Below are 27,118 nucleotides of genomic sequence, written 5' to 3'. Positions count from 1 at the left end.
GGCATGAACATTCAGAAGGGGTTTTAGAATTTTGAACATTGAATTGTTTCAGAAATACTTAAAATCAGTCAAAGTATGTTTGAAATACAGATATGTAAAGCATATAAGTAAATATATAATTTAAATGTATAGTAAATAGAATATTTGTCATAGGGACACAAATGTTAGGATTGGGTGATCTATGAAAAAATATGATGCACTTCAAAAAGCAAGTCTGCCTTTAACAAAAGGATGCAATGATAATATTAAACATGGTTGCGGGGACAAGCACAGAGGTTGATGAAAAAGCAAGAAAAAGATTATTTTAGGCATTGCATAGCTGCAACCATCTCGTGCGCTTGTCAGACATCAATAGCTATTTGGCTGGAAGCTTTAATGATCAAAAGCCATGATGGTGCAATCATGATTTGAAAAATATATAGATGGGAAATTATGCTCTTTCAATAATAAAGCTATGACCAAAATTCCACAGTCCAATTTCAGCACCAGTTGCCATTCCGCGAACCAAAATTAAGTCATTTGTCCTCAGCAAGGTTCAACTAAGATATCAAAAAGTAATAAAACAAAAATTTAAAATTTTCATTCCTATCTGTGTCATGCAAAAGCCAAGGATAACAATCAATCAAGTATTTTTATCGCTACAATTATCGGCATTTTATTTATAAATATAGTTCCAGACTTTATATCTATCAAGATTTGAAGTTATGTCTACTCAATATGAGCAATTTCCCAGCTATTTCATCCATCTGGCTGACTTGACGTCTGAATTTTATCTAAGAAAGTTAACTTACATCTATTTACATTAAACTGAACAGTTATTACAAAGATAGTTATAATAATGCCTAAAACATCATGAATGTGCAACATCATTTAAAGAAAAACACCAATTTTAATCACACATAATATGAGATATTTTAAACGATGCATGGATATTACAAAATTATGTTTTACAACAGTAAGTAGCATTTACTCTGAATGATTTTTGTGGAGTTGGTATATTAAATAATGTTGTACTGTTGGTGTATCCCATGTCATAAATTCATTTGCATAATAAAATTATATTATATTCCTTGCAAACTGTTCCTGTAAATGATTTTTTTAGAATGAGTTATCTTTAAAATTAAAAAAAAAAGTCATCACAATTTTATTGAAATCTTGCGCTTGATGTACAGGAAAATGACTCAAATTAATTATTGAAATCAGTGAAATACTCCCCACAAAAATCTCTCAGCTAAAAGAAATAGAAAGCACATCATAAAAGACATTATACATAGCTGCATACTTCTAAATTTGTTGTGAGAGTAGAAGAGAAATTTACCTTCAGGAACAAAATTTAAAATTAGGCATGGAATAACTTAATATTAGACATTGTAAATCAACAAACCATGAAAATCCTAGGAGTAAATAGCATATCCATTAGCTGAAAATCAACAAATATTATTACTTTACGTTTAGTTATTGTGCCATGAATTTTTTGGAATTATGTATTTAGAGTTAGAATACAAAATTAACAATGGGATGGGGATTTTATCATTATATGACACCAATGAAAATGTAACAGCAAATCAAGAGAAGTATTTTGTGTTGACTGAGTGTTTTCTTAAAATTTTAGGGTTGTATGCATATGGTGAATGCCAATCCTCAAAAAACATTATATCAAGCTCTTGTGATCACAGTGTTTCATTCGGGTCAATGATATATTTTTGGTTTTAATAATAATCAATGTCCTTTCAAGTACTACTACAAACTAGAATTAAAATATAGCTAGCATTTAATTATAGCAGAAATTAGTACCTATTTATGAAAGAGTATGTCTTTATAGTACACTTAAATAGGATGATTTAGTTAAAATTATTTACTCCCCTAATTTATGCTTAAATGACTTTTCATTCGAACTTATTTATAAATATTTTACAGAGGAGAGTAAGACCTTTGTTAGTTTGGTTTCCTATTAACTGACAACCAATGCTACCTGCATCGTAATGTTCAATTTGTAAAACATATATAAACTTTTATAAAATTAACAGTACAGCTCACTCATTCGAGAAATTGATTGAACATGACTGTGGAAGCTTAGATGATATTAATCTATCATTATTTTTTGTTTGATTTTTTTAAGCCTACTATTTATGATTTCAATGCTGCATACACTCAAAGAAAAACTTTTTTGAGCAAATGGAATCCTCAATCCTTATGGCCCATCCTTCCACTCCGTGTTCACTGTTAAAAGTGATGTTTAATTTTCATTTTGGTTTGAACATGGTTAAGGTCATTAAATAATGGAGTTTTTCCTTTATTTATGCCTCAGTATTATATTACGTGGTTATTGGATAGTATATAGGGCTTGGTTTGCATGATTATGTGATATTTTGTTGCGATAGGCCTACAAGTGTGATGGATATTGGAAGAGGTGATGGTGTGCTCTTAAGGGTAAAGTATAGGTACCTTTTGTGAAAACCAAATAATTATATCTGTGAGTGACTTGGATATTATTATTATTATCAGTATTATTATTTATTTGGAATAAGTGACTTTGTGCAATGCTTGCATACATAGTTTGAGTAGCCAAAAAGTAGGATATTAAAAAAAATAGGGCTAGTTGCTCTTAATGCATCAATCGACAAGCATTTTGGCATTGATAGGACTGTATACAGCATTAATATATTTACAAAAATATTCTCCATCCAAAAGAATGTGGAGAGCTTGAGAAGAGATTGCCAATAGACTTTATCATGGAAATTAGGATTCATTAAAGCCCAATAATGCAGTCAAGGCAAAATTACAAATATAACACTTAGCTATGGGGTTGTGTACCTACTACTTCTTCATTTTATGGCAATATGAAATCCTAATCAGAGCAATTGAACTTCATCATCAAAAAATAGGTACAATATTAGATGGGAAAAGCATTATCAAATGCAAGAGGCAGAATAGATTATCTGAGTAATGCTAATTGACTTTATAATTTTATATACTCTGAGTGAGAGAAGGATATACATATTGCTTCACAGAAAATTATGCATATTTTTGGTTGTTGAACTGAGAGGAAATAGCACTGATTTTTTTCTAAACTGTAGAGCTATGCCTCTCAGCTAATGTAAGGTTTGGTCAGTGCCACTGATAGCATTCAGCACAATCTCAGATTTAAAAGCCTCTATATTACAAAGTGATGCCAGTTCCTCCTCTGATACAAGCTACTCTACTGTTCCCAACAGCATATTTAGAGAAAAATGTTAACAAGAACACCTAAAGAGTGAAAACTTCATTTTATTGATTTGAACAAAGTTTGAAGCGGGTACCTAGGACTGATTCCATTTCCATTTTTTAAAGTCTGATAAATCACTGATTGTTCATGGCAGTGGAGGGAACAGCCCACTTTAATAATCTAGAAGAGGACAGCTATATTTTCTACCATAGCTAAGAAATTTGTCATCAGCTGCCTTTTTTCCCTTATTCAAACACCAAAAAACATTCAACAAACATAGCATAGTGAGTGGTTGTATTCATTCCCTACTCCCTGAACCACATTGAAAACAAAAACTTATTAAACATTTCCCTTACGACAACTTGAAATAGAGAAGAATATATAATAATCACCACAGAGTATTTTCATAGAGGGAAAATACAGACAGGTACAAACATAAAAATAGCAAGTTACATAAAAATTGAAAGTATGTATTGTTTTTAAAGAGTGTTTAAAGTTATGCAATTTGTGTATTGCATTCATGTGAAACACTGTGAGCTGGGTTGCTTGTTTTCAGAGGCACAAGGAGTTAATGTGCTGCAAATTATCATCCTGATGAATTCTTTTAGTTCACGCTACTTCAAGTTACTAGTATATCACAAAATTATTTCATGGAATTATCCATTTGATATATCCTGGGTGTGTGAAAAAATAAATAATGCTTGCTGAAATCAATCCTTTTAGCAAATTTACAGTATATTCTCCACAAAATGTTTTCAGTATATAATATAATCACATAAAGCTTTAAATGAGAATAATTACTTTATGCCCCTATTGGAAAAAATCTGCCGGTTCAATTGAATTCAACTGAATGTGCCAATTTTCAATTGAATTTCCAAGTATTCAACTGAAATTTGTCATTTTTCAATTGAACACAATTGAATATTTCCAATAGGGATGCTTGATTATGGCGAGCATAAATTAAAATTAAATACTTTACCCCTTAAAATTAGTGCATACTCCACCCGAAAAAGTAAAATCAGCTATTCACATGTGTCTTAAATATTGGAATGATTACATGAAATATAGCCCATATGTCATGCATAGTTAGTATAGTGTATGCCTATGATTGATTTAGCAAGATGTATAGATAGCTAATCAATAATAGTGATTTAAAAACCTAACTGACTTAAAAAATAATATACTAGAAGAACAGAATTAAGATATCATTCCAACATACACAGACAATATTTTCTGACATTCTACTATATTTTCTACCCTGAGATTTTGATGTGACTTGGTTATGTATGTTTATGATTTTTCCTTATTCATTTGATAGTGAATTTCAGAGAACTACCTAAATTTCAGAGAACTACCTACCAGCACCTAAAAGAAAACTACCTACCTTAGGTGCTGACAAATGAAAGAGTTATAAGTCATATTGTGATCAAATTATAACAGGTGATTGTATGGTTAACCATATGACTTTCCTTAGCCTGAATTTTTAAAAATTTTCAGCATTATGTTCATGATGTGCTATTTTATGTTAACTTCTCATTTAAAATGCGAGAGAAATTTCAGAAGACCATTAGCATCTGATAAATCTGTTAAATATGAAGTGTATTTTTACTGCTAGTCAAATTATGATAAAGTTTTGGTATTTTTCATGTTTGCTTCCTTTTTCAAAGAAACATACCTAAGTATCAAAGAATTATATATTATCTTAGAGTAGCATATACAAATTAGAGATGAGTGAAGCATTTAATAATATAATTTGGCTGAGTTAAGAGTCTCTTTCAATTGTGTAAAAGTAATCATAACAATTTTCAAAAAGAAATAGCAAAAGCTACAAATTAATTTTTGTGATTTATGAAAATATTTTTGGATGTCAATGGCAAGGATCTATGATGTCATTTTCCTTGAAGTTAAAATTTTGACATAAAATGCATGGATTAAACATACTTCATTTTTCTTCACATACATAGCAGACAAAGAGACCCACAGGGTACATGAAGACTCCTATCAACAAAGATACTGTCTTGCTGGTTCTTAGCCAGTTTAACTATTGTAAGATTTTAAGGCATTGAGAGAAGCATACTGTTCTCATTTTTATGTTGAGTACTGTGTCTGAGTTTAAAATATATTATACTTCAATGTGGTAAATGATGTTCACTAGATGTGCATGTAAAAAGCAGCAATAGTTTGTTCATATTCATCAAAAAGCTGGTTTAAAGATGTTTGACATGCATGTCATGCAAATGTGATGAAGACTTTGCATGAAGTAAGACAAGTGTGATGCCAAAACTTTTAAGCTTATTAATAGGAAAGATTAATTCATGTGAACCCAAGGAAACAGTGTTATTCTATAGATGTGTGATGCATTATTAAGAGTGCCAATATTTTCTGAGTAAATCACAAAAGTTAAGCCACAAACATTTCACTTTTCCTCAATGGTTATATTTTTACATCAATGAGGACCATATGTTATATGTGTTAGGTTGCGGATGAGGTTATGTGTCATATGATGTATTGTGATTTGGTAAAGTATATCAGTTGCTTGGAAGAATCTCTCAATTCCCATACACATTATTAGACTTTCTAATGATTGCTTTACATCACAAAGCAATTTCTTGGTGAGCAAGTCTGTAACATTGGTCAGCCACAAAATATTTTGCCTCCTCTTCACTAGGGCAAATACATCAACCTCACATCTCTAAATGGTCGGAAGTTTTAGGGTCAATGAGTTGCATGTTTTCCACAAAATTACAAATTCATAAACCAAGTAAGCATTCTAGATAATTTATTTGATTTAACTTACTTGATCCTGACAAAGATTAAGAGCCCATTTATCCATCAAGTTAACATATTACAACTAAAAAAAGATTAGGCTAATTTATTTGCCGATACGTAGGGGAGACAATGGCAACCAATGACTGAAAAATTAACCTAGACCTGAACTCATGATAAGGTGAAAGAAGGATTACATTGCCCCAAATTACTTAATGGTGAATATCAAATTCCATAGGGAAAAAAGGTATGTATCTAGAACAGTGGACAATAATATCGTACAAAGTGTTTTTTATAGTTTTCATAACATCACAGAAGTAAAATGTATGCAAGATAATTATGGAAACACATAAATATACTATAGCTCAGGAGAGATATGCAAAGGATCTAACAATGGAATGGATTTTGTTGAATTATTGAAGTACAGAATACTTGCATAGTTGTATTACCTAAGGTACTCTGACTCATGTACAAGTTTTCCCAGGGTTTGGAATGGTAATTAAAATTTCATAATGATTACCCTATCATGGGAAAATTCTACATGTACAATCTCATCAGTATCCTCAAGTATGTTTAGGCAATGGTATTTAGAAAATCTTATGCAATACATACGGCATGAGTTTCTGAGCCAAATAATATTATCAGTAAATGAATGCAAATAAATACTGATTCGTTCCTCTCCTCAAGATATAAAATTGCTGTATTGCTTAAAGATGTTCCATAGCTTAAATAATAGGTAATTTATTGCTAAAATATAGTATACTTTATGGATATTTATAAATATGCATGTTCTGTGGGAAGTTTTTCATTGTTTAAAAGTATTTTCACCTTGAGAGGTGAGGAGAAATTGCCATGAGAATAAAATCACCTGGAATTGGAACTGTGCAATTAGATTTTTGCTTTAATGTAAGTCTATATAAAATATAGTTCAATGGGACAATAATGTTTAAAATTGTTGAAGCTGAGGTATAAGATAATTCAATGGTCGGTTAATTTTTGCAACTGATGATCATGCCACTTTAATGCAAGTTTGATGAAACATATTTGGATAGTAGGAACAACAGAAAAGCTGAATGGGACTATCAATTCAGCATATTCAGAATTGGAAAAGTGATTTCACTTTTGATTCTGAGGCCAGGTGAGTTTTTTTATCATGGCAATCAAGATTAAATGGTGGATAGACTGCCCACATGGAAATTCTTGAGATAGCTGGCATTAATTAAAATATTTTGTTATAAGAAAAAAGTCAGATGGTGCTATTAATAATCGGGATTGGCATAGGACAGATGTCAACTGACATCTAAGCGAAGTCCAGCAGGTGTTAATTGATGCCAGTACTGTTTAATTTCAGATGTCAGCCTGCCCAGACGGCACAGAATCCTCCGTATCTAATTCGTACGCAGATAGTATCCATTGACAAAAAGCAACGGAGCGGTAGTCAATGGATACTATCTGCATACGAATTAGATACGGAGGATTCTGTGCCGTCTGGGTGACTTACTTTGATTCCAAAAATTTCCAACTGGTGCTTGGGTTCTCCACAGAGCAAATTTGCATTTCTGCCTAAATTTACTCATAGCTACTGTTGATTGTAATTCAGTCTGGATGACAATGGAAAATTTATATTGGTGAAGATCCTTTTTTGCCTTGGTGAAGAATCAAAGAAGCCATCACTGACAGCATGCGCAAAGAGAGCATCCTAGTGTAATCTATATGCATGATTTTCGGCAGCATTGATTCCATAATAAATATGTATGCATGACTATCAGTGGTTCAATGATTTATTGAAAAGTCTGAACCTGTCTTATTATCTTCCAGTTGAAATTTTGATACGAAATGACTAAAATGGAGACAGTGAATAGTTTAGTCCAAGGCCCCATTATGAAATACAACCAATATTTCATGTTGAATGCGTGTTTCCCTGAAGCAATTTGTAAGTACCTCTGCTTCTTAATTCCGTATATACCCCCATGTAAGTTGTAATTCATGTCATAGAAATGAGGTGTAGTTGTGGCTCAGGTTGGACATTCACTGAAATATTGACCCAGTTAATTATTCCACTAGTCACCCTACTCACTGATCATGAACAGACCTACACATATACTTCATAAAATACATGTTGCTATACATTAGGAAATATAACCTATTCAGTCATATTTGATGGGGTTAGGTCACAGAGTAGATATATACGGAGGGGACATTAGGTGGCTTTACAATAGGTTTCTCTGTAATGAAAAATCGCACGGCGGCCATAGTGAAAATAAGTAAAATTATGCGGTAAATTCAAACCAAATAGTGCTAACGACTTACCATCCACCGAAAAAAGAGGGCTTAAAATTCAAAGTAGCCTAATTATTTCTTTACTAATAAAGGTAGAGCAAGGAATGCCAAATCGCAGGCACAAATCCGGCAGTTATTATATAAATAACCAGTCTTATTTTCTAAATCCGACCGACGACATCGAATCACCCATTCCTTGGACCTGCGCCAACACCAAAAGTTCTTATTAAACTTTTTCGACAATTTCATTTCGCATGAAAAATAATACTCGAATATAAGTTTAGTTTCTTTGATCAGCAATGTAACTCAGAAAAAATATGAAATTACTTACCTCTCAGGGTCTTTAGGGAAACTGAAAACTCTCAACTTTGCTTCCGTCATGCCTGCATTGTTTTTGCAGTTAATGGCTGAACACCAAGCAAAACCTTTTCTTCTCGTCTTATTTTCCACTTCCTTCATTTTCCACGTTTCTTTAAAACACTAGCACACTACGTGAAAGCATTGAAGAGTGGAGGAATAAAACAAAATTTGTGCGACAACACTCCACGCCAAGCGCGAATGATAGCAACGATAGCAACCAAATAGCAACTCAAGCCACGTTTCCTTATTTAGAACATGGTGAAATGCGCAATGAGCTGATTACCGCCTTCAGCCGTTTTGTCCTCTCGGTATATCCCTACTCTGTGGTAAGGCTATAAAAATAAATGCATATGAACCACATTTGGTTATAAAAACTGAATCGACAAGCAGAACAGCAGAATTGATAATTTCATCTCTCTACATAGAAATCATACACCATTTAACGTTAGAATTTTCAAATCAAAACATACAGACTCTGCCTATTATTTTTTCATACACCCATTGTTCTAAAGAGAGCCAACTGGTATGAGTGGCCAGAGGATCTTAATATCTAACTAAAACTGATGATCAGTGCTTATGGTCTCCAAATTCAGTAACAATAATTACAGAAAAATCGATATTGTTATTCTTCCAAATTATGATAAAAGATAATGCTGGTCTTTCACGATTACTCTGAAATATGCATACTTTTCTAGCCTTCACTCACAAACAATTGCCTAATGTACTATCACAAAAATGGACAGTGCTAGTGCCAAGTCTACAAGTTCAGAGAAGAACTTCAATCTTGGAAAACAAAAGGTGCAACAAACACAGTAATATATGCTCACATAACTATATTTTTTAATAAATCAGCTATTCATTCAGGTAAACAAGTCCTACTACAAAGTATTTTGCTGCCAATATTGAATAAAAAAGCTACTATAAGATTGATAGCCAGTTACTTCATAGCCAAAGGAAAATTCCATGAAGATTTGTAGCTAAATAAAATATTCAAAATCAAGGTAAAGATATTTTTACTTTTGAGATATGATTTGAGTAATGCTTATATTCTGCTCAGTTCAAGCATATAAGTCAGACAATTCTAATTTATTTTTCAAACAGCTAAAGCAGTGCCAGATTGTCAGCCTACTGTTTGATGGGCATGGCTAAGGCAGATTTCCTGCAAGGCCATGACCAAGCCTAAAGCAAACGCTTAAGTGAATTCTGGAGCAATCAATACACAAAATGCGTTAATCGTGATTTTTTATCTTTTCCAGAGGGACCCACCAGAATATTACATTATTCTAATTATATCATACTGGCAAATGTAATCAAAGCTCACTTTCCTGTTAGCATTGAGTACAAACTAATAATTGCACTTAATTTCTACAATTTTCGATTAAAAAACTTGGTAAACATAAATATAGATTTTAATGGAATTAGCAAAAAGCGCTTAATTTAAAATGATATTATACCAAGGTTTTGCAGAAATGAATAACTTCCATGTAGAACTGATATCTCTTCAAATAATTCAGCATGCATGGTAGGAAAACTATATATATTTGTGCTAAATTTAAAAATAAGATGTGCCACTATACTAGATCAGAATAAAGAAGCTAGAATTTCAAATAACTGACAATAAGGATGTAATTGCTACTATACTTTCGTAAATAGTTAAAAAGCATGCAAAATAAAAAAGCTGAGATCACTGGAATGAATAAAATATGCCAAAAGAGGTCAATTTATCTTTCTAATGATTAAATATAATATATCCCATACATTATCACCCAAATATGTTTAAAAACTCATTCCAGGACTTAACACTGCTTGTTATTCATTAAATATTGATTTAAACTCTCTGAACATTTACATAGTAATCACGAGTTTGCTTCCTTAGAAATCTGCATACACAAGAACTAAGACACATTTATAATTACAGAATAAATACTATAGAATAATTAGACATAAAAATATTTTCTGATAACATTGTTGACTTTATCACAATCTCTATTGACACAAAAAACTCTTAATTTTATGGCGTAGTATCAACAACAAAAGGAAAAATGAGTATGTACAGAAATAATAAAAAAAATTACAAAAATAAGCAACTACTGAAATCACAATAAGTTATAATTAAATATGAATATAATTTTTAATGGAAAATTGGGTAGAAAAATCTAAACGGTGATTAGGTAAAGAACACTGCAAATGAATATATGTCATTTACCAACTCTCTACTAGAATTGCTCTTTTTAAGTGTTGGTCAATTATTCTATACTATCCATGTAAGTACAGTAAATATATTAATTGAAATAGTCATACTCGAAGTCACATGAAAGCATAATGTAATAATCTATAAACGGCGATTGCAGAGAAGTCGCAGAAAAGGAAAAAAAAACACAATTCTAAAATGATGCATGCAAAAGACAAAACAAATTTGTAAGAATGACAAAAATTATCATTAAATAAACTTTGAATATGAAACCTAATAAAAAAAGCAGAAATAATAAGACATCTAGATATTACACAGGGGAACAGCATGATTTTGATTTGTAAGACAATTTTACCATCCAGCATGCAAAGATAACAGTAAATATACTCCTAATTATAAATATATATTTGCATGATAAAGGGAAATTGTTGGACTTCTTATATTTACTTGGCACAATTAAACTAACACCAAATTTTCAAAAAGCAATTTTCATAGTAATACACAAATTTGCCGCTACTTTTCTATATATTATAAGCCACAAAAGGCCACAGTAATTTTCAAAATTTCCTCATCATGGCTAAATTCCATGATCAACTGATTGGATGCATTAACTAAAGCTTAATTACCGGATTTTTACACTATTTTTGCATTCTATAACACTCAAGCTTATATGTTCCATTTTTCTACAGTTAACAATAAAGCACCAAATGACTGCTAATTACCAGCATTCATACGCCAGCATATATCACATGCAATTACTGTAAGAGCAGCTTCATAAAAATCCCAAGTTCAACCTATCACAATTTCACAATGCTATCACAATGAAGACCTACTCAATTTTTTAATAGAAAAAAATAAGCTTCTATTTTCAAGAACAATGAAGGCTCCTCGAATTTAAATCGCCACTTTTTTTCAAAATTTTTAGCCAACCCAAAATAATATAGGTAGTTAACTAGTAATTAATCATCAACAATGCGTGGACAAAAATATTTTGTGGGCTGAGAACATTATACACTATCAGTGTTTGCATTTACTTTGAATGTGACTCCCCTACTACAGTTGCAAGTACGTGTTGAAGCTAATAACTCAATAAAACCATTAGCTAACCAAGTAAACGAGAGTGCTTGAAGATGATTCCCAATGTGATGATTCCAGCTTTCCTTATAAATATTTAAACTTGCTCAGATCTCGCAATAGCATTAAAATCTCAACTGATACTGCCTTCACCACCATATTTAGTTGATACAGATACACACATAACATGACATCTAAAACATAATGAGAATAATGCAACCTACCTCTATCAATAACAGCTTTATGATCTATTCCTACAAACTCATTATAGCTACAGAGTCCAACCCTTCCACAACATTAATAGATATATACACAGATTCCACCACATTATCAATACACCATACATATTAATATTTACAGATATCTGTGTGGTGTTGTGTGTGTAGACTTACTGGTCAGTATCTTCATTTACAAACATCTGTTGTCCCCAAATGGACAACATTGGGTCTACAATGCCTTGTTTGGTTGTCTGAAAACTGTTGAGAGGGAGAAAGAAAGTTTGCACTTTTGGTTAGAAATGTTTCCCCATTTCCCAGATGGTTTAGAATAGTATATACACATAATATGAACAGGGTTAATGTTTATTTCATAAAATACCAGTATTAGAATGTGAAAAGTTTGTATGATGGCCATGCAAGAAAGTAAAAACCAAAGCAGTCTACTAGTGTTAAGTACCCCAGCTGTGAAGTTGTGCCAGAATTGAAGACTGTCCAGGAAGAAAAGGTAATGTAATGTTTGTACAACCAAGTAATGAATCTAGAACCACTTTTCATGCTGAGAAGATTTAAGCCTATATGATTAGTAAAAGTGGTACAGGTTTTGTATCAAAAAAACAAGTCAATGGTAAGTCATTTCTTGGAAACCAAATGCCAATAACATATTCTCATACAGGAAGACTACAAAGCAACTCATGTCAATTCATTACTTCAAAATAGAAGGGTATTAATCACACCCTCTTAGCTATCTGATTCTACACTCACTACAAGCATAAAGACGCAAAATTAATTTTAATTGTCATTACTAGCATTAGGTTTCCAATAAAATGAGCAGATTTGAGTTTGATTTGATATGTACATAATATATTTAAGTCCTTTTCTCCTCTGCTGAACAGAGATAAAGAACTAAAAGCAAATTTTGGCACATAATCATTTAAAATTTGGTAGTAAAGTACTTTGCATAAAAATTAAGCTTACCTTAAATCAGCAAGGGGTAAAAACTCCACATCTATTAGAGGTCTTAAACTGGGAAGGCTGTATGCTGCTAAATGGCCATTAGAAATGTAACTTACTAAACAAACACTATCTGTAATTCAAAGAGAATTATACATTAACATCACAGATATCATTTTTACTTTTACACCAAATGGATTTCTGATCTCCATTGGCTTGCATTCATAATTCTGCTCTATTCACGAAATGAATGATATACCATGTTATTCATCAAACTGTAAACAGAAAAGACCTTGCTCTTGAATAAATGCATATTAAAATTTCTATCCTTGGTTTAATTTATAGGAGTAAAGTCTTTCATTTTGATCATAACTGCAATACAGATATTACCAAAATATACAATAAATGACTGTGGATAAGTCATACAAAACCCCTTACCACCTTAGTTATGTCCATACCTTTATATGGCTATGGTGAGAACAGGAAAATGATGAGTAGTGGGTATATAATCTTTAAAAAATTGACCAACTTTAAGGGAAAGGCACCTTATAGAAGATGTCTGCGTTAATGCAACAAATTCAAGTAAAGAGAAAGCAGTGATCATGGTTGAAATGAAAATTTCTCCTGAAATATTGATAAATTCAACGTCCAAGCTTCCACCCACATTATATACCCTTATCTACTTACATTCTTTCTATTATAGCTAAAACGGCTGGTCCCATTGAATAGGATTGGACCTCTCCATTCATGCTCAACCCCAAATGATTCAGTATATAATGTTGTTATCACTAATAACAAACCTCTCAAGGAAACAACTTCTGCTTTGACAACAAATGGTATCTCAGCCAACTGCTGGCGATAAACACAACTATGTGAGGGAAGGGCATAAACTCTGGCTTGTTTCTCCGACACCAAGACCACAAACTGTCGGTCGCCACTGTTCCCATCTTGACTTTGGCCTTGGCTTCCCTGAGGGCCACCCCAGCTGGCAGCGCCACTACTGCCACTACTGCCACCACTCTGACCCTGAGTCGGTGTCGACGAGGGGGATGTTCGAGTGTTTGCAGTTGAAGGCTTTGTGGGTGTTTCTTCAAGATGAAAAAAAATGAGGAGAGGAGTGAAATAATTTCAAGGAGACATTTTAAAAAATGTACCAAAAATTCTTTTAAAACTTGATCACAAATAGACACTTCCACACATTCACTAAAGCAGAGGCCAATTGGCGTCACGCCGGTGATGAGCATGGAGCTGCCTGATGCCAATCAGCGTAAACCAAATAAACAAAAAAAGAACTTTGCTCCTCACCAAACTACAATAAGTTGGTGACGCAGTGAATGTGTTAAAGTTAAAGCAGAGGAGTCTAGTAAATAAAACTAATATCATTATTTGAAGACTGATTAGAGACATTAAAGCTATTCATGAAGCAATCTTGATGACTAAATTCAACATAAACAAGTGAGGCAATTTAAATACTTTGCTCCTAAGCAACAATAGACTCTCGCATTTTTATAAAACTCACCCATAAAATTTAATATGAGGTGGGCCTTGAAATTCAATATTCTATTGATGATATCCCAACTAGATTATTTCTGGATATTCAAGTAGATATTTTTTTATCAAAACTACATTTTATTATCATTAGAGGCTAGTAAAGCAGCCGTAAAAAAAGCAATATCCCAATTTAAATAACTTCTCCTTCTTGTAAAATGTCAGCTTCAAGTCTTTAGATTTTCATTCACACTTAATATTCCTTTTTAAATAATTCAAGAACCTGTCATCACAAGGCATCTCAACAATGGATCAAATGCCAGATATATTGATACTGAAAATAATTCTATACATATAATCCCGAATGGGAATTATTTCCCAAGAGAAGAATAAGTAGGAGAATTAGACTCACTGATACGGCTCTCTTTGTTTTCATCCTTCCAAGACTCATAGGAGTAAGGGATTAAGGCTCCATTGCAGTCCAAAAAGGACATGGCTAAAATACCCCCTTTTAGCCGAAATATGGTACCTAAAAATAGTAAATGCAACAATCAGTATTACCCCACAAAATGCATTTAAAGTTATGAAATTCACCCAAAAATATAATATATGTATACATAATATAAAGCTATCATGACTGGAAACACAGAGAAATTAGATGCAACTTGATTCAAATAGGCTAGTCTTAAATTTTGTCTAATTTTGTCATTATTATTCAGGCAGAAAAATTTACTAAATACATTATTAACTCTAAGATATCCTTAACATATGAATTGGCCACTAAAATCTCTCATGATTACAAAACAAAATGGATTCCTAACAGTTAAAAAAAATATTTGATTATTTATAAAACTTTTCAATTATTTTTCAAAGTTTCATGTTTACATCACACCACAGATAATCATTGGTTTATAAGGTTACACAACATTTTTTTGCAACTACAATAAGTTAGAAGCTAACAAATATTTTACCCATAAACTTTTAATGATAAACCACTGGTTAAATAGTTAAATTTTTATGAGGGCTTTTGCATATTTTCTGTGAATCACATACTACAGAAAACATAATTCTGTGTGCTTGACTAATGCATATTTAGCTATGACTGGTAAGCCATTGAAAACAAGCATCTGTAGTAGCCTTCACAAAATGCATAATGGAGTTGCCTTATAAGTTTGTCGCCATTGAAGAAAATTTTCATTGGAATTTTAAAATGACTATCCCTTGTGATTTAAATATTACTTATTTTTGATATTAGAAATGACAGGGATTGGTTAGGGTTAGGATCTGATTGTACTAGGTTAGCATAGGCGGATCCAGGGGGGGGGCACGGGGGCACGTGCCCCCTCCAAACCCTTAAAAATATGCTAGATTTTTAATACGGTCCCATTATCATTTCGTTCGTTTTGTGTAACAAGGTATCCTTGTGCCCCCCCCTGAACAAAATCCTGGATACGGCCCTGCTTGTGCCCCTCCCAGAAAGAAATCCTGGATCCGCCCCTGTAGGTTAGTGTTCTTAAGTAATGAGTTAGACCTCTTACAGCTACTTCATTTATGGCAAAAATATTATCAAATTTTCTATATGATATTACTAGTTCATTTGTTTTGCAACCTAATATTGAGAAATTTTATTTACAACAGTGATCACATTTTAAATAGAAGTATGTCATACATCACTTATTCTCTTCCACCTCATGACTGTTAGAACACTGTCATTAAGTTTTTCTGTGCACAGATTGTAAAAACATAATTAAAAATTGAACTAATGCATCATAGGGGCTTATTACGTAAGTCATAACTCCGGAGCTAAGGAGCTATAAGAGTTATGATGGCTGCCATAGCTCAATTTGCGATTACAGTAGTCAAAATAACTCCGATAGGAGTTGCAAACTGGAGCTATCTCGGGGCTGGAATAACGCAGGCTTCTGACCCATCCTTATGATAACTCCAGCCCGATTTCCTTCGCTTCTCAACTGTCATTTGTTGATTTCTGCCGTCGGAAGGTCGGAATCTGAAGGATTTGGCAATGGATGGACCAATAATCATATTTGGGGAAGGATGATGAGGGTGTTTGCGGAGTATGTAAGAAGAAGGAGGCATCTGACATTAGAAATGAGACAAATAAGGGGTTCCCCCTATACGATCGAATTATATGAAGACCATTTTCCAATGTTTTTCAGAGTGTCGAAAGACATTTTTCAATATCTCTGCCGGTCTCTGGGACCCACACTACGGAAACGCAGAATATCTGGACTAAGCGTGGAAAAACAGATAAATATTATTAAAGAATTTTCATTATACCACTATGGGCGTGTGTAATGTTGAATCTTCTTATTCTGCATCTGAGATATTCTGCGTTTCCTTCCTTACTGCGTGTAGTGTGGGTCCCAGAGACCAGCAGAGATATTGAAAAATGTTTTTCGACACTCTGAAAAACATTCGAAAATGGTCTTCATCTAATTCGATCGGATTGTGGGAACCCCTTATTCGTCTCCTTTCTAATGTCAGATGCCTCCTTCTTCTTACATACTCCGCAAACACCCTCATTATCCTTCCCCAATATATGTTTATTGGTCGATCCATTGCCAAATCCTTCAGATTCCGGCGGCAGACATCAACAAATGACAGTAGAGAAGCGAAGGAAATCGGGCTGGAGTTATCATAAGGCATTTTTATTTTCATTATTGGTATTAAAAAAATGTGTCGGTGTGTGTGCAATTATATCTTCGTTCTGTGTAGGCATCTGTCAATCTCACTAGCACATTTTTGTTAATTGTCAATGAAATATTAAGGTTTATTACCCCACATTTTATTAATTGTTGCCTCCCCGTTTATTCCTTGGAATACGCCAAGGGCAAAGCTTCTGTGGTCACTCATAAAATTAGTGAGCACCATGCACTGTTTCCTGCTCAATTTCTCTGACCTTTGCCGGTACATAAAATTGTATTCATTGCCATAATATAAACATGGGCAGAGAATAGGTTTGCATTTGACGATAAATGAATGACTGTATACAATGGATGACATATAACTGTATATGAATAGGCTTTAAAGTATAAACATTTCTACAATGTAGTTTATATTAATTATTTCACGTTAACTTACGAAATACAAGTTTGTAACTCCATTCCGAAATTCACGTTAAACCCGTCTGCTCAGAAACATTTACTATCGAATACCTAAGCTCCTATTGGTTGACTCATTTCTGGAGATTTGCTTTCCGAATTTTCCATAGCCACTGTAGCTCCGCATTCTTTCGGAGACTTCTTGTAACTCCTGCCGGTACGTAATAGGGTTGGAGCTACAAATCAAAATAAATCCGGGCGGAGTTACAGATAGCTCTAGGTCCGAGTCAAAGTTACGTAATAAGCCCCATATACTTCTTCAAATAACAACTAAAATAACATGTCAGCCATAACTCTATTTGAGGCATCCCTATCCATCAGGGATGCTCAAGGTCATGACTCGTATATGTCCAAAATACACATGTAAAATAAATTAAAGTGATATTGAAGGCACAAAATAGAAAGAAATGGACCAAAATAGAGGCAAAGAAAATAAGGAAGAGCGTGTCATAAAAATGGGCAAATGCCTGCAAGTGCTAAGACAGTGGGTTGATGTGGATGGTATAAACTCAGGATACAATTGAATCAGAAAGATATCATTGAGAAGGTTTATTTGTAGAAAGAATATGTAACTTTGCATAACATGATAAAGTATCTGAACTATTAGAAAGGTAGGTGGAGGACATGGGATAAGGGAAGATACGAAGAAAGTGGGAAAGAGAAAGATATGGCTTCACAAGGAACGCGATGAAAGAGGGAGAGGGAGAGAGGCTATGAGTATACAAAAAGGTATGTAAAGGATTGAGAAGATAGATAATAGAGAGAAGAAGATAGAGGAGACAGTTGATACCTGTCTAGGGATAAATCTACAAAATTCAAGGTATTGAAGGAATATATCCTGAAATGACGCAACCCACATGGTAGAAAAGGTTTGTAAATAGGCTAATACACAGGATATTACTATCTTCGGCAAAAAAAGGTACAACACTGAACATTAAGCATTTGTATGAAATTCTGCCGAAGCTCTATAGGATCGTATCATATGTCGTTTTACCCATTGTTTACTTGAATACAACAATGAATTATTAAACATTGTTTAAATGTAAGCGTTTAGCTTCTACGGTCGAAAGAGTGAAGAAAGGCATGCGAAAAACTACGAGAACGGCGAAATGGTCGCCTTCTTCATCTTGTCACAGGCAAAATATTTGATTAGTACATTTCATTGTATTTTTTATAGAGAACAACATCTTCGTATAATGAATAGATTTTTTATTGTAAATTTTTGTAAATTTTTGCTGTGAGCACTAAGTAAACTGTGCAATGTAATCAAGAATATACACCAGCAAATGCCCAAAAATGGCATGTTGTTTGTCAATATCCCAAATGTAGGTATGCATAATCATCTCACCGAAAGTGCTACATTCTATCAATGAAATATGGCAAAAAAGCTTCTATGCAGGGTATACTCACCACATGGAGACACAATGACAGGCTGGGTAAGCCTTGGGTCTCCAGGTGGAGGAATGTTGATCATGATGGTCAACACTGAGCCCAAACTTGTGCCAACCCACAGAGTGGGTGATGTTGTCGGTTCTGCAAAAGAGATGGGGAATAAATTAATTCTTCCTCACAGAAAACAAAGGGGACAAAACTATACGATGTACCATACCCTTTATAAAAAAAAATTAATTTCAGATCAGAAATACTGTATGTTTTCCCTAGCAAAACAGCTGGGAACCACAACGGAGCTATAATTTATCACACAGAAATGATAAGGAATATGATACATACAGAAATATAATGTTCCTCCTCATTGAATTATTTGAGTCTAATACTGTATTTGAGTCTATAGCACTAAATCTTTATGTATAACCAACTTTTCCATGGACTGTCCATCATCATCATGGTGAATGTATTAGTCTCCATTGAAAACCATTGAACTGATTACATATCAACAATTTTAATTAACCCTTTCCTGCCGGCGCTTACAATTGGAAAACATTTTCTGTGCCATGAGTAGCATGAGATTATTCTAAATCTCTCTGTATTGAGCTCATTTTTGGGGTGGATTTACCCTTGTATTTTTGTTCTTCAGATTTAGGACCCAACTCAGCATCCCTTACTCCGTCACTTACCCCAGCCACTGATCTAGACCCTCAAACCCTACCTTAGCAAAAATCCAAAGTCCACTTATTGTGTTACCAGTGTTTTTTTCAATCAAATATTGCATTTGATTTTCAATAATTTACTCTTCTAAAGGAATTACGAAAATTTTTAAAGAATTTTTGTGGAATTTTAAATGGATTTCTAGCATTAATAACGACAAAGTTATTGAACATAAGGTACTAAGACTATAAGTCCAGAAGTTTGTTATTTTTAATGCTAACATTTTGTTTAAAAATTGCTTACACACAAAACAAAACGAAGAATTAATTTCAAAGTATAAAAAATTGCAGTATGCAATTAAATATATCATTGAAAAAACTATTTACAGAATAACTATTTTGCAACGGATTCGTGCGGTGAGAATGATAATAAATGTGTGGGACGGTCGGGCTTAATTGCCGTGGAGCTGCCTTAAGGACTCGCTATGCTGGGTCTCAGGCCGGGCCTGAATGCATCAGACAATTGCTACCCCAGCAGTCACTTCCCTTCCCTTGCGTCGGGTCAGAGCCGACATCCAGTCGTTTGCGTTGAAAAATCTGTGACAGCTATACCTGACATCAGGTGCTCTGCATATAAAAATGCCCATCTGCTCCACCCAACGTCCAGCGCGAAAGGGTTTACTCAAACTAATTCACTCACTATGATGACGATGGATGAGATATCCGAAGAAATATTGGTGGTGTTTAAACATTTATCTGGGTGGGTTTATCCCAAGAAGACTTAACCTACATAATACCAGTTTTTTCTTGAGCCTAGCATGCAAGAACGTGGCAGAGTTTTACATAGGTTAATATCCTTGACTTTCACTTGTAAAAAAATATCCAATGGAAACATAAAATTGGGTCTCTTTGGCAAATCTACAACCATATGCATTAATTTCACCAAAATCAAGGGTAGGAACATACCTGATTTTTTTGTGTAGGAATCGGCAAAGACTAGGCACTGTATAGCTTCTGAGCTAATGTTTTCTAAACTGGACATACTAGAGCTCCGAGACCTTGAAAATGAACTGTCAAGTTTATCTACAAAAAAAAGGAAAAAATCAGAATTAGTGTTATGATAGAATTCAAGATAGATATATTATTTGGTTAAAAGCAATACATGCATGGCACTAGCCGAAGCAAACACATTACACAAGGTGGGGATTACACTTCAAATTTAAAAATTATTTTCCTTACTAATGCTGATTAAAAAAATAAAGGCAATATTTTGCAATAATTTAAGTGAGAAAGAGAGCAAGCAGTAGATTCTAGCCAGCTCATCATACTATTTTCTTCAATCTAATTCCTCCATTGAATTGATGAAATTTTATTCTCAGAAAAATTTAAACAGCCTCTAAAAATAGCTTTCGCAAAATATATTAATTTCATGAATGAATTTTCACAGGGAACAGGCAACTATGCGCAGTTACATTTTCAGATTAATGTATGAATGAGCTCAGGTACTATCTTTACGTAGCATGAGTTCACTATTATCTTAAACTGCCCAGCAATCACCTACAGAAGATTCCTAATAATGCATGAGAGACTACTCAATCCACATCTGCAGTATGAAAAAGCAAAAATGCGTACAGGACATCATTCACTATAGAAGATTGTTAGCATAAACTTCATATAGGTGAGAAAAGCATATCTGTTGAGTCCTTTCAAGAAAGAGATACCCCCATGCAAGCAAAACATCACATTGCTCAATGGTTCAATGTCTACAATGTACGGAAAGTATAAAACTCCAATGCATAGTGAGTAGAATAGGTAAAGTTTCATATTAAGGTGAAAAGTTATCTCATGAACCATTTACAAGCATCACTATAGCAGGTCAAGCAGTAATGACCACGGGCAAACAGCATATTTGTTTTAAGCATTTTTTTAGTTAATTCATATTGATTGCTAAGACAAAGTATTAACAAATACAAAATATATGCCCATAATAAAGTATAATTCAACTGCACAAATAAAAAATCACCATGAAATCTCATCAGGAGTCAAATGAACGAAAGCACAGTTATAGCTGACCATGAGAAAGAATTTGAAAATAGATAAGTACAAAAAATTACAAAAAGATGCATATCCAAACCAAGTGAAGCACTTTTAATTTTTTTTTCTTGAGCATTGGAATCACGTGATTTGGTACGGCCATGCAAGACAGAGAAAGATAGTAGAGAAAAAGAGAAACAGATACAAGAAAAAGAGAGAAATTGAGGCTATGGGAAGTGTTTGATTGGAGGAAAGAGTGAAAGTTGTGGCAGTCATTTGTTTGGGCCCAAATAGGTGTTGGAAGGGGAGAAAAGAGCTTTCCTGGCAGTATCTCTGGCAGTAAGTAAAAAAAAGATTGTATCAGACTACCCACATTCATAGCTCAGCCTCAGAGACCTGTCAGAAAAAAATTGAATATGTAGTATACTGACGGGTGCAAAATATTAACCGAGTTTATTTTAGCATCACATCAAACTTTAATTGATTACTGAAAATATGAAACAATTTCGAATCAGGAAACAAGAATTAGATCAGATTTTAAAAAAATTACATATGATGCAGTAACTCGAAGTAACAGTAAGTAAGCACCATTTGACATATTTAAAATTTGAATCGATCATAGAAATTTAGTGTCAGAAGTTGTATTGATTATACGTCAAGGTATGTCTTTCATTTTTATCAGTTTTAATTGAAAATAGAGTGGTTAAGAAAGGTATGAGTAGACCTTTTCTTAGTCCAAAGTATTTTTTCTAAGTGATACATATTGCCTACAAGTACAATATGTCTACTAATTGATGTACATACTTCCTAAAAGTTACCATAATTTGAAAGGCATTGGATATCAGGAAAGTTCAGCTGGAGAGAACAGTTTTGGATAGTAATACATCCACCGCCGCTGAACTTCTTGGTTCATGCTAAAGATACACTGACTGTGAGAGGAAGTTGTAAAAACAGATGTGCCATAAAGAAGAGAGCCTCACAAATCACTTACAGACTGTGCTAGAGTGACAAACCATGAAAGATAGAGCAAGATAAGAATGAGAATCAAGAGAATGTCACAGAATTCTCCACATGAGACAACTGACAAAAAAAAAAGTTTGAAAACGCAAATTGATTCATTAAATATTTAATCATGATTTAGTGTCAACTTTTAAAATCTAAATTAAACAGTGGCCTGTACTGCTTAGTCACTGCCTTGTGCAACAGACATCTATGCTAATCTAAGCTACTTTTTGCAATGCATGTATGTTAATCATACGAGGTCATAAGATTTCAGTATTTTGCAACAGGCAGCCGTTTTTATTTTGAGGATAAGCTTAGAGGTTTTGAATAGTATCCCTCTGCAAATGTCAGGCTATAGGAATAGCATATTTCCTTCATTTATATGCATATTCATCCTGCTGTATGAGCTAAGTAAAGTATGATTGAACAAATATTCAAGAAAAGTGAAACCATGATCTGTAGGTTTGATGGAGTTTGAAAGAAATGTTATGGTGTTTCATAGCCGACACCGAATGTAATGTGAAAGATACGATGTATAAAGCAGATGATATGATACTTGGTAAAAGTTACTGAAAGTAGAAAATGCATTTTATGAACAAATTTGGGCAATGCAGCACAGATTAAGGGCATTAATGATAGAATTGATTCGATGATGGCAGGAACAATGTGAACCAGATACACATATTCACGACTAATCACCAACAAGAGTTGAGTATTAAAAAACTTTATCATTACATTCCACCGAAACATCTTTAAAATTGTCTTTTTAACAGTTTCAACACTATTTTATCAAGATGTGAGCCACTGAAGCAGGTATCCAACCCTGGCTAAGGTGTTTCTCAAATTCAACCTCAAAATCCCCTATCTTTATAATTTTTGTAACATGACAAAAGCCAAGAGAAATCTGAAAGGCTAGAACTAACTGCACAATGAAAACTATGAAGTCTTCAACACATGCAATTAACTTAATCAAATCCAAATATCCTCGGTTGACAAACAAAATCCAGCAATGCAGCATTATATGTCTCCTTATGCACAACCCACAACTCAACCGGTGTATTTGCACTACCGTAAAACAAGTCAATAATGAATGAACTCCAGTCTTAATGCATTCTGATGAACCATAGAGACAAACTGGTCACGAGACACATTGGCTTTCAAACCTTAAAAAAGTCATTATGAAGCCCACACATGCAGAGGGATAGACGTATAAATCAAAACCATGACAATGTCAATCAATATACATCACGCTACTCAGGGAAATCCTCAGAAACAACCAGAAACGAGGGGTCAGAGTCATAGGAACATGAGACCAGGGCTTAGATGATACTACCAAAACTGCAATACTGCCGAGCTACTAGGAGGTTGGGCGAGCGTGATTCCTGGGATAGGGATGTCGGGGTAGCACGATTCAAGCCACCAGCGACGCAGGCGACACCACTGCCAGAGCCTCCCCCCCCAACACCCATAGCTCCGGCCCCGCCACCCCCCCCCACCAGCCACCACAGTCACACACCCCCACCCTTCCTCCAACGATGACGATGCTATGCTCAGACACTTCTGAAGCTGTTTCCGGGTACCTTGCGACTTTGACCGCTTGACGGCTTCAGGCCTGCGCGGGGAACTTGTGCTGCCAGTTATGTTCTGTTTGCCCGCAGTCGAAGACACACAGAGACCATTTATCTACAGAATGGTTAAGAGGGGGGGGGGGATTAGGGTTTGAGGGAGAAAAAGGATATGTTTGGTTTCGGGAAAAGGTGGCGGAGAAAGAGAGGGGTGTGAGAGGGGGAAAGTGGACGGCTTGGTTAGTATACAAGCAGCCAGCATTTATAAATATGGGTGCATCATGTGTGTTCTATGTACACTCAGGTCGTGAACGACAACTCTGAAGAATTTAGTTTGTCAGTTAATTTGCAATATATTCTCTTGTATGGCATTCAGGTTGTCGGAATTAGTCATGAGAGCAATTTAAACGTGTCTCCCTATTATGATAACTTGAATAAGAGTAAATTTGCAGGAAAACTCATTTGTCACTTCAAGTTTTAAAAAGTACAGGCGAAAATATTCTGCAAATTCTGATGATCAGTACATTGAGAAAAATCTTGAAAGATGATGTCAAATTCACACAGTGACAGTCCAAAATAATTGTAAGATTCTAAATCATTGGAAATGGTGATTTTCTTGGAATAAAAACACAGGTCAAAGACACAAACACGACAAAATTCAATTGGATTAAAACGTATTTTGAATGGAATATTAAACTAGCACTTACAGGTGTTCTTACAACTTCATCACAATGATCAGCAAAGGTGCTAAGATGAAAAAATATGGTAAAATGTTTCCTAAAACTATTGCCTATGCATAAAACAGTATTAGTTGTTACAACCCAGCATCTATAAATGCTGACATTAGACTAGTGTGTCAGTTCCTCCTACAATTGGTAGTTACAGACAAGGTTATATTCATTTCAAACACATGCTTCTACAGAGTGATGTAGTACAATACCACTTCCAAGGCAAGATACCCATGTAAGGCACAACTGCAAGGGTTAAATACAATTTGAAAATGTCATTTTTGTATAGGCACCAAGATAATGTTATTAAAACAATTTCATTCTTTCAATATGATACTTGAGATAGATACCAAAAATCAGAAAAAATTGACAAGAGAATTTTACCAAAGTCGATAAGACTTTTATCTTGGATATAGGTACATGATTATGTAGTACCCCTCACATAGATTTTTCGACCAATTGCTCAAAATAATTAGCAGCTGAAAATTAATAGTTTTTCACATGAATTCTTGATACCCTCAATATTGAGATGAATTTATCACTAGCAGGTAAGAATGCTGAAGCAAAAGTCAGATTAGGTCCCTTTCTTCAGTCAACCAAGCCTTGCATATTAATATTAAAAGAAACTAAGTAGTTGCAGGTAAAATTGTATTTACCAAAAACATGGATACGAAATAGGTATTTTAGGCAGCTATGGCCCCCATCACAGCCCTTAAAAGGAAATAAGATGCATTGAGAAAGAAGGGAAATTAAACCAAGAATGAGCAATAAAACCAAAGGTGATTATGAATAAATTTACATTGAAATAAAAGTTGTAAGAAGTCACATTGAAGTTACTAGTTGTCTTGAGCTATTGGTCAATGATTGCCCACCAAAAACCAAAACCAGATATAGGAAAATAATTACCTGAAAACAAGAAGATTGTATGTTATTGGATGATGCAAAAAGTTAAGTACGTATAATGTGTGCATATGGGGTATGTCATTAAAATTGCTCAGTAAATGGTGAAACATAACAAGGTACAAACTCATCAAAAATGAGTTATGACAAGAAAAACAGATTAAATAGTAGTTTTCCAAAGGTATAGTTAAAACATGAAAAGTTTTTGTTAAAAAACACAAACATTAAAAGCATTTCCATGTAAGCAACACAAGGAGACAAATAAAAACAGAACAAAAAGCACAAGAAATTAAAAAAGGTGTGGTAGAAGGAAGACCCATTTGGAAAAAATTGATACAATAAAACTTCATAAGATCATAGATCTAATGACGTAACAATACAGGTGACAACATTGTTAATAATCACTTTGGGATGGCTTACAGCACAAGTGAGCAAAGCTCTCCTGGTAGATATAGGAATCTATTGACACTTGTTAAAAATGAGCATTGAAGACTACACATCATTAAATAGTAATGTATTCCATGGAAGAGACTATAAATTCAAAACTCCTTGAAAAAGTACTCTTGCCTGTTGATTATAATAATGTGTTGAAAAAAATTCAATGACTTCTCTCAAACACCTTCCTACCATCCTGTACATGGTAGATATTTACAACCACTCATTCATAGATTGCTTAGTAAGAGTTTTGAGGTTCACGGATAATCCACAACCTTATATATTCTTTTTCTTGGAGTGAGTACATCAAGAGATAATTCAGAAATAAGGGCTTAGATGTCAGGAAGAAGAACATGATTCAAAGTGGAAGAAATTATGTCTGAAAAAAGAAATGGATACCTAGACTATATTCTGTAGGGAGTATAATGAAGAAATTTTTAAGGACAGGTACATTGGATTACGTCAATTTTAACAGGCAGATGTGATTACAGTAGTCCAGGAAGAGTATCGATTTCAACACTTAGATCCAGCAGAAAACATTATACACCTACATAAACAAAGACTCAAAAAGATGCCAAGATTTGTAGAAAAATTAGCACAGTGATGCAATTACTACACAAAGACCTACCTGCAGAAATTTAAAGAAACATTTCATTAAACACACAACAATTAACTCGGAAATGTTTGAAAAAACAAACTCAATAGTCCAACACTGAAATGCAGTAAAAGACGTATCATATAGAGCATTGGAATA

The 27,118-nt window shown here is 33.9% G+C and overlaps 1 protein-coding gene across 5 annotated transcripts in view; it reads right to left on the bottom strand.

Moving 5' to 3' along the window:
* The window catches only part of LOC124165987 (syntaxin-binding protein 5), a 598,839-nt gene that overhangs the window by 11,660 nt on the left and 560,061 nt on the right, over positions 1-27,118 (bottom strand). For 2 of the 5 annotated variants that reach the window (XM_046543552.1, XM_046543553.1), the window contains exons 15-20: positions 20,667-20,783; positions 19,066-19,188; positions 14,946-15,062; positions 13,846-14,133; positions 13,070-13,178; positions 12,269-12,352 (exon numbers count right to left, since the gene is read on the bottom strand). In XM_046543552.1, coding sequence (XP_046399508.1) covers positions 12,269-12,352; positions 13,070-13,178; positions 13,846-14,133; positions 14,946-15,062; positions 19,066-19,188; positions 20,667-20,783 — 838 coding nt within the window. Of the gene's footprint in view, positions 1-12,268; positions 12,353-13,069; positions 13,179-13,845; positions 14,134-14,945; positions 15,063-19,065; positions 19,189-20,666; positions 20,784-24,316; positions 24,420-27,118 lie in introns of all 5 variants that reach the window. The other 3 variants (XM_046543555.1, XM_046543556.1, XM_046543554.1) reach the window with 3 other exon arrangements.

Source organism: Ischnura elegans, chromosome 9, assembly GCF_921293095.1.
Source record: "Ischnura elegans chromosome 9, ioIscEleg1.1, whole genome shotgun sequence".
Classification (NCBI taxonomy): Eukaryota; Metazoa; Arthropoda; class Insecta; order Odonata; family Coenagrionidae; genus Ischnura; species Ischnura elegans.
The sequence above is the reverse complement of the archived record's forward strand: the minus strand, read 5'-3'. Positions and strand labels throughout refer to the sequence as shown.